This window comes from Rhinopithecus bieti, unplaced genomic scaffold (genome assembly GCF_001698545.2).
Source record: "Rhinopithecus bieti isolate Rb0 unplaced genomic scaffold, ASM169854v2 scaffold_41082, whole genome shotgun sequence".
In the NCBI taxonomy this organism is placed as follows: Eukaryota; Metazoa; Chordata; class Mammalia; order Primates; family Cercopithecidae; genus Rhinopithecus; species Rhinopithecus bieti.
Genome location: NW_016817890.1, coordinates 142,143 through 151,264, shown reverse-complemented (window position 1 = coordinate 151,264; position 9,122 = coordinate 142,143). Strand labels below are relative to the sequence as shown.

The following is a 9,122-nucleotide window of genomic DNA, read 5'->3' as shown; positions in this document are numbered from 1 at the left end:
CCCCTCTTTTTTTTTTTTTGAGATGGAGTCTCACTCTGTCGCCCAGGCTGGAGTGCAGTGGCACAATCTTGGCTCACTGAAACCTCTGTCACCCAGGTTCAAGCAATTCTCCTGCCTCAGCCTCCCGAGTAGCTGGGATTACAGGCGCCTGCCACTGCGCCCAGCTAATTTTTGTATTTTTTAGTAGAGACGGGGTTTCACCATCTTGGCCAGGCTGATTTTGAACTCCTGACCTTGTGATCCACCTGCCTTGGTCTCCCAAAGTGCTGGGATTACAGGCATGAGCTGCCGCGCCCGGCCTTGTGTATTCTTACTGTATAAGGAATATGTATCATACTTGAAATAAGATAATTGAAATAAGATAATAACAAAGGTCAGCTGGACGCGGCGGTTGCACTCACGTAATACTTGAAGTCAGACAAGTTCTGTGGAGTGGGTGAGGGATTTGGGGCAGGGACTATTTCTATAACTCTTCTGCCAGAACTGCTCTAATGAAACAAAGTAGGGCCTGGTTCAGTAGACCTATCAAATGTGTTCCTTAAGGGGCCTGGGAGAGGTTTACCTGGAATATGCAAAAGAGCTCTTCAGAGCAGAGGTTTTGGTCTTTGCCTCTGAATCTTCTTGTTTTCTCTCCTCAGCCCTGAGTATTCCCTCTTTGTGGGGGACCTGACCCCAGACGTGGATGATGGCATGCTGTATGAATTCTTCGTCAAAGTCTACCCCTCCTGTCGGGGAGGCAAGGTGGTTTTGGACCAGACAGGCGTGTCTAAGTAAGGCCTTACCTGTTACTGATGCTTGACTGTGTTAGTTTCAGCATTTCTCTCCTGAGTGGAGATGTTTTAGAAAGGCCATGCAGCACGGCGGTTAAGAACACAAGCTTTGGAGCCAAACTGCCTGGTTCAAATCCCAGTTCCAATACTGGTGAGGGAGAATGCCAGTATGGTAGAATTGAGGCTCCGTGACCCTTACAGTCCCATCTGTAAAATGGAACTGATTAATAACAGCTGCTGGTAGGGTTGATGTAAGGATTAAAGGATATAATATAAATAAGTCAACATTTGAAATGCTTTATAGGTGTTTGCTGTTTTGCTTGTTATTGTTACTGAGCCTTTCAGTGTAGTTAGAAGTGTTCCACTTCAGGCTGGGCGTGGTGGCTTATGCCTGTAATCCTAACACTTTGAGAGGCTGAGGTGGGCGGATTGCATGAGCTTAGGAGTTTGAGACCAACCCGGGCAACACGGTGAAACGCCGTCTCTATTAAAATACAAAAAATTAGCCAGGTGTAGCGGTGTGTGCCTGTAGTCCCAGCTAGTTGGGAGGCTGAGGTAGGATAATTGCTTGAACCTGAAAGGCAGAGGTTACAATGAGCCAAGGTTATGCCTCTGCACTCCAGCCTGGGAAACATGAGCAAAACTCCATCTCAAAAAAAAAAAAAGAAAATGCTCAGCACAGTGCTAGTACAATAAATATTTATTAAATGTTAGCTTGCATTAATTTATCCCCCTGCTAGAATTAGAGCTCAGGAGAGCAGGAACGTTGTCTTTCTGTGACTGCTGCATCCTGTGTCTAGCGCAGTGCCTGGCATAGAGGGCAGACTGTAAATATTTGCTGAATTTTCTTCTATTAGCTACTTTCCAGCAGGGTGTCAGGGAAGCTCCTGTTTGGGAATGTTCCCCAGGGGTGAAGGTGGCAAGGAGGGTGGTGAACTGAATGTGGGAGTTCCTGTAGATCTTAGAATCGTCTGTACTTGAATCTTGACACTATGTGGACACCCACTCGTTGATGGGACTCTCCTTTCTTCCTCTAGTTTAATGGACTCTCTCCTCAGCCTCTTTTCCTTTCTACATTCCTGCCCACCTTCTTATCTTTACTTCTTTTTCATGTGTCCATTCTTAGACTTTCATCACATTTGTGATCTAAATTGTTTATTTTTTTCATGCAGGGGTTATGGTTTTGTGAAATTCACAGATGAACTGGAGCAGAAGCGAGCCCTGACGGAGTGCCAGGGAGCAGTGGGACTGGGGTCTAAGCCTGTGCGGCTGAGCGTGGCAATCCCTAAAGCGTGAGTCCTGCAGGGAAGGTAGAGAGACTCTAGACTCCCCGCCAGACACTCCTCTTTTGTTTGCTGAGAATCAAGGCATCCATACGCTGGATGGGAGGCTGAAGGGGGTTCAATTCAAGTCACAAGTACTGAATGCCTGCTGTTTGCCGGGCCGTGGGTGCTGGAGTTGAACTAGCCCCACTCCTGCAGAAACTTATAGTTGGGGATGGAGTATGATTTGGAAAGGCTGATGCATTCAGACATACTGGTGACAGCATTGGAAAAGCTGTTTGGCTGTCCATACCTGATGTCCTTGCTCTTTGCCCAGGAGTCCCACTGTTGGGAACTTATTCATAGAATTAATAATATTTGAGCAAAGGGAAAAAAATCACTTCTGGTTTTAGCCTTATTTATATTAATGAAACTGCAACCCTCTTGTGAGTGTTCCATGCTGTGGGAATGGATAAGAATTAGTATTCCAGACACTCGGCCAGGCGCAGTGGCTCACGCCTGTAACCCCAGCACTTTGGGAGGCTGAGGTGGGCAGATCACCTGAGGTCAGGAGTTCGAGACCAGCCTGGCCAACATGGCAAAACCTCATCTCTACTAAAAATACAAAAATTAGCCGGGCATGGTGGTGCAAGCCTGTAGTCCCAACGATTCAGGAGGCTGAGGCAGGAGAATCGCTTGAACCTGGCTGGCGGAGGTTGCAGTGAGCCGAGATGGCGTCAGTGCACTCTAGCCTGGGCGACAGAGGAAGACTCCGTCTCAAATAAAAAAGAAAAATATTCCAGACACTCTATAGAACATTATATACTTCACTATTATACCTGTCATGCTAGGTAGAAAATCTTTTTCCCTTACAACTCTGAACTTTTCTCTGAGTAGGATTTTTTGTTTGTTTTTTCCCTGAGACAGGGCCTCAAAGTCACCCAGGCTGGAGATCATGGTTCACTGCAGCCTCGACCTCCCCAGGCTCAGGTGATCCTCCCATCTCAGCCCTCTGATTATCTGGTACTATAGGTGCACACCACCATGCTTGGCAAATTTTTGTGTTTTTTGTAGAGATAGGGTCTTGCTTTGTTGCCCAGGCTGGTCTCAAATTCCTGGGCTCAAGTAATCTGCCCACTTTGGTCTCCCAAAGTATTGGGATTGCAGGTGTAAGCCACTGTGCCCAGCCAGATCTTTTATCCTTTAGCCAAATTAATGATTCTCAGCTGGAGTGATTTTGCCTCCCAGGGGACATTGACAACATCTGGAGACATTTTTGGTTATCACAACCAAGGATGTACTCATAATGGCACCTAGTGGGTATCGGCCAAGGATGCTGTTAAACATCCTGCAATTCATAGGACAGCCTCCCACCCCTCCATGTCAATAGATCCAGGGCTGAGAAACGCTGAACCAAACTCTACCCTAAGAGTAGTTGAATTAGCTGGGTGTGGTGGCTCATGCCTGTAATCCCAGCACTTTGGGAGGCCAAGCTGGGCGGATCATGAGGTCAGGAGATCGAGACCATCCTGGCTAACACAGTGAAACCCCATCTCTACTAAAAATGCAAAAAATTAGCTGGGTGTGGTGGCGGGCGCCTGTAGTCCGAGCTACCCGCCCACCCGAGCCTCCCAAAGTGCTGGGAATACAGGCGTGAGCCACTGTGTGCAGCCAAATGGCCATGTTTTTTAAAGCAATGATTTAGGGGTTCTTTATGGTTTAACTGTGTTTAATACATTGAAGATCAGGCTTAGTGACTTCCCCCAAAAATGTTATTTGTTGTAAATTACTATATAAAAACATTAGCTGTGCTTGGTGTGCTCCTGTAGTCCCAGCTGCTCTGGTGGCTGAAGTGGGAGAATTGATTGAGCCTAGGAGTTCAAGGTTACAGTGAGCTATGATCACTCCACTGCACTCCAGCCCAAGCAACAGAGTGAGACCCTGTCTCTAAAAAAACAAAATAAAAGGCCAGGTGTGGTGGCTCACGCCTGTAATCCAGCACTTTGGGAGGCTGAGGCGGGCGGATCATGAGGTCAGGAGATTGAGACCATCCTGGCTAACGTGGTGAAACCCCATCTCTACTAAAAATATACACAAAAAAATTATCCGGGCATGGTGATGGGCTCCTGTAGTCCCAGCTGCTCAGGAGGCTGAGGCAGGAGAATGGTGTGAACCCAGGAGGAGGAGCTTGCAGTGAACCGAGATCACTCCACTGCACTCTAGCCTGGGCGACAGAGTGACACTCCGTCTCAAAAATAAATAAATAAATAAATAATAAAAATAAAAGGAGCGCCGTTGCTCACGCCTGTAATTCCAGCACTTTGGGAGGCTGACTTGGGTGGATCACTTGAGGCCAGGAGTTCAAGACCACCCTGACCAACATGGTGAAACCCCGTCTCTACTAAAAGTACAAAAATTAGCTGGGCCTCCCAGGATCAAGCGATTCTCCTGCCTTAGCCTTCCAAGTGTCTGGGATTACAGGCGTGAGCTACCACATCAGTCCATCATTTCTTTTCTTTTCTTTTTTTTTTTTGAAACAGTTTCACTTTTATTGCGCAGACTGGAGTCCAGTGGCGTAGTCTAGGCTCAGTGCAACCTCTGTCTCCCAGGTTCAAGCGATTCTCCTGCCTCAGCCTCACAAGTAGCTGGGATTACAGGCGTGCCACCACACCCAGCTAATTTTTTGTATTTTTAGTAGAGATGGGGTTTTACCATGTTGTCCAGGCTGGTCTTGAACTCCTGACCTCAGGTGATCCACCTGCCTCCTCCTTCCAAAGTGTTGGGATTACAGGCATGAGCCACGGTGCCCAGCCCTTTTTTTTTGTTTGTTTGTTTGTTTTGTTTGTTTGTTTTTTTGAGAAGGAGTCTCGCTCTGTCACCCAGGCTGAGTTGCAGTGGCCAGATTCTCAGCTCACTGCAAACTCGCTCCCGGGGTTTACGCATTCTCCTGCCTCAGCCTTCCCGAGTAGCTGGGGACTTACAGGCGCCCGCCACCATCGGCCCGGCTAGTTTTTTGTATTTTTTAGGTAGAGACGGGGTTTCACCGTGTTAGCCAGCGATGGTCTCGATCTCCTGACCTCGTGATCCGCCCGCCTCGGCCTCCCAAAGGCTGGGATTACAGGCTTGAGCCACCGCGGGCCCGGCCCCTTTTTTTTTTAAACAGGATATCCTTTTGCCAGTCCTGATAAAGTTTGGTAAGAGAGACAAACCTATCCATTAAAACCTCCTGTATTACAAGCATGGTCCCTGGAGCCATACTCTCATATTAGCTGTGTGACTTTGGACGAATTACTTAACCTCTCTATTCCTCAGTTTCCTCATCTGTAAAATAGGAATATTGATACACTTATTGCATATGGTTGTTTTTAGGATTAAAAGTGTTAATTGGTAGCCAGGCTCCCAGCACTTTGGGAGGCTGAGGAGGACAGATCACGAGGTCAGGAGATCGAGACCAGCCTGGCTAACATGGTGAAACCCTGTTTCTACTAAAAATATAGAAAATTAGCCAGGCATGGTGGCACACACCTGTAATCCCAGCTACTCAGGAGGCTGAGGCAGGAGAATCACTTGAACACGGGAAGCAGAGGTTGCAGTGAGCCGAGATCACGCGACTGCACTCCAGCCTGGGCGACAGAGCAAGACTCTGTCTCAAAAAAAAAAAAAAAAGGTTAATCAGTATAAAGCACCTAAAATAGTCTCTGGCCACATAGGCAGTGTTATGGAAATGTTTGCTTACATTTATTTTTGTTTGTGTCTTCATTTAAGGAGCCGTGTAAAGCCAGTGGAATATAGTCAGATGTACAGTTACAGCTACAACCAGTATTATCAGCAGTACCAGAACTACTATGCTCAGTGGGGCTATGACCAGAACACAGGCAGCTATAGCTACAGTTACCCCCAGTATGGCTATACCCAGAGCACCATGCAGGTAACCATGATTTGACAAGACTGGTCCCCTTGGGTTGTGTTTCTCCTCTAGAAACAGGTGATTTTTTTTTTTTTTTTTTTTTTTTTTGAGGCAGAGTCTCGCTCTGTCGCCCAGGCTGGAGTGCAGTGGCTGGATCTCGGCACACTGCGAACTCCACCTCCCGGGTTCACGCCATTCTCCTGCCTCAGCCTCCCCAGTAGCTGGGACTACAGGCGCCCGCCACCTCGTCCGGCTAGTTTTTTGTATTTTTTTAGTAGAGACGGGGTTTCACGGTGTTAGCCAGGATGGTCTCGATCTCCTGACCTCATGATCCGCCCGTCTCGGCCTCCCAAAGTGCTGGGATTACAGGCTTGAGCCACCACGCCCAGCCAGAAACAGGTGATTCTCTAAGATGGGATTGGTAAGGACAGGACACGGGCTTGGGCTTCAGAAAAATAGGGAAAGTTGAAGCAGTCCAGTTCCTCTTGTTAAAATAAGCCATTGTGGGTCGGGCATAGTGGCTTACACCTGTAATCCTAGTAGCACTTTGAGAGGCCGCCGCAGGTGGATCACCTGAGGTCAGGAGTTCAAAACCAGCCTGCCCAACATGGTGACACCCTGTCTCTACCAAAAATACAAAAATTAGCTGAGCATAGTGGCAGGGGCCCATAATCCCAGCTACTCAGGAGGCAGAGGCAGGAGAATCATTAGCCACTGGGATGCAGATGTTGCAGTCAGCCAAGATCACACCACTGCACTCCAGTCTGGGCGACAGAGCTAGACTCCACCTCAAAAAAATAAAAATAAAATAAAATAAATAAGCCATTGTGGTCCTGGACCAGGATTTCACCATCCCCCTAACCCACATCTCTGGTCTCTTGCAGACATATGAAGAAGTTGGAGATGATGCATTGGAAGGTAAGAGTTCATGCGTTCCTTACTCTGTCAGCCATTATCAGGTGACTGCTCTGGCTGGCACTGTGCTCTCAGCTAGAGGGAAGACAAGATAAATTCTGCTCTGGAAGAACTTACATTCTGGTTAGAGAGCCAGATGAATATGTAATTATGGTAAGATGTGTCGAGTGTTACCTAGAGGTGTGAGTGTAGATCCCAGAGAGCCTGGGACAGGCAGCTCCAGGAGAGCCCATCACCCCCTTGACATGTGGCATTCTATCCTGGTAGTATGTGGGCCTCTAACGATAATATTGTTACCTTTTTTTTTTTTCTTTTTTTTGAGATGGAGTTTCGCTCTTGTTGCCCAGGCTGGAGTGCAATGGCGCGATCTCAGCCCACCGCAACCTCCACCTCCCAGGTTCAAGCGATTCTCCTGCCTCAGCCTCCCAAGTAGCTGGGATTACAGGCATGCACCACCATGCCTGGCTAATTTTTTTGTAGTTTTAGTAGAGATGGAGTTTCTCCATGTTGGCTTGGCCGGTCTCAAACTCTCGACCTTAGGTGATCCGCCCACCTCAGCCTCCCAAAGTGCTGGGATTGCAGGCGTAATCCACTGCACCTGGCCGATAATACTGTTACCTTTTATTTATTTGACTATTTGTAAAACTCTTTTTTTCTTTTATTTTTTTTTTTCTGTTTTTCAGTATATTTTAAATGACATATTTTCCTGATTTTTAAGTCATAGCATGGAAAATTTGGAAAATATAGTAAAGTATAATGAAATTGAAAATCTCCTCATATCCTGCAACATAGTAATAGCCATTATTAATTTTTTCTTTATTTTTTTTTAAGACAGAGTCTTGCTCTGTCACCCAGGCTGGAGTGCAGTGGCACGATCTCGGCTCACTGCAACCTCCGCCTCCCGGGTTCAGGTGATTCTCCTGCCTCAGCCTTCCAAGGAGCTGGGATTTCAGTCGTATGCCACCATGCCCAGCTAATTTTTGTATTCTTAGTAGAGACAGGGTTTCACCATCTTGGCCAGGCTGGTCTCAAACTCTTGACCTTGTGATCTGCCTGCCTCGGCCTCCCAAAGTGCTGGGATTACAGGCATGAGCCACTGCCCCCAGCCCCTTATTATTTTTATTTTTATTTTTTTTTGAGTTGGGGTCTTCGCACTGTCACCCAGGCTGGAGTGTAGTGGCGCAATCTCGGCTCACTGCAAGCTCCGCCTCCTGGGTTCATGCCATTCTCCTGCCTCAGCCTCCCAAGTAGCTGGGACTACAGGCGCCCGCCACCATGCCCAGATAATATTTTGTATTTTTAGTGGAGACGGGGTTTCACTGTGTTAAGCCAGGATGGTCTCGAACTCCTGACCTCATGATCCACCCATCTCGGCCTCCCAAAGTGTTGGGATTACAGGCGTTAGCCACTGCACCCAGCCCTATTAATTTTTTAATTAAAAATATTTAGGCCCAGGCCAGGTGCAATGGCTCACACTTGTAATCCCAGCACTTTGGGAGGCCGAGGTGGGCAGATCACGAGGTCAGGAGATCGAGACCATCCTATCTAACCCTAAACGTCTCTACTAAAAATAAAAAAAATTAACCAGGCGTGGTGGTGGGTGCCTGTAGTCCCAGCTACTTGGGAGGCTGAGGCAGGAGAATGGCGTGAATCGAGGAGGTGGAGCTTACAGTGAGCCGAGATGGCACCACTGCACTCCAGCCTGGGTGACAGAGTGAGACTCCATCTCAGAAAAAAATTTAGGCCTTTTGCGGTGGCTCACCCCTGTAATCCCAGCACTTTGGGAGGTCAAGGAGGGTGGATCATGAGGTCAAGAGATCGAGATCATCCTGGCCAACATGGTGAAACCCCATCTCTACTAAAAATACAAAAATTGCCAGGCACAGTGGCTCACCCCTGTACTCCCAGCACTTTGGGAAGCTGCAGCAGGCGGATCATCTAAGGTCAGGAGTTCTAGACCAGCATGGCCAACATGGTGAAATTCTGTCCCTACTAAAAGTACAAAAATTAGCCAGCCGTGCCGGGCGCGGTGGCTCAAGCCTGTAATCCCAGCACTTTGGGAGGCCGAGACGGGTGGATTACGAGGTCAGGAGATCGAGACCATCCTGGCTAACACCGTGAAACCCCGTCTCTACTAAAAAAAAATACAAAAAACTAGCCGGGTGAGGTGGCGGGCGCCTGTAGTCCCAGCTACTCGGGAGGCTGAGGCAGGAGAATGGCGTAAACCCGGGAGGCGGAGCTTGCAGTGAGCTGAGATCCGGCCACTGC

The 9,122-nt window shown here is 48.0% G+C and overlaps 1 protein-coding gene across 1 annotated transcript in view; it reads left to right on the top strand.

The window, feature by feature from the left end:
* TRNAU1AP (tRNA selenocysteine 1 associated protein 1) overlaps positions 1 to 9,122 on the top strand; it is a 25,285-nt gene that overhangs the window by 11,055 nt on the left and 5,108 nt on the right. Inside the window, exons 5-8 of the mRNA XM_017856468.1 lie at positions 639 to 770; positions 1,943 to 2,062; positions 5,798 to 5,960; positions 6,824 to 6,857. Coding sequence (XP_017711957.1) covers positions 639 to 770; positions 1,943 to 2,062; positions 5,798 to 5,960; positions 6,824 to 6,857 — 449 coding nt within the window. The remainder of the gene's footprint in view (positions 1 to 638; positions 771 to 1,942; positions 2,063 to 5,797; positions 5,961 to 6,823; positions 6,858 to 9,122) is intronic.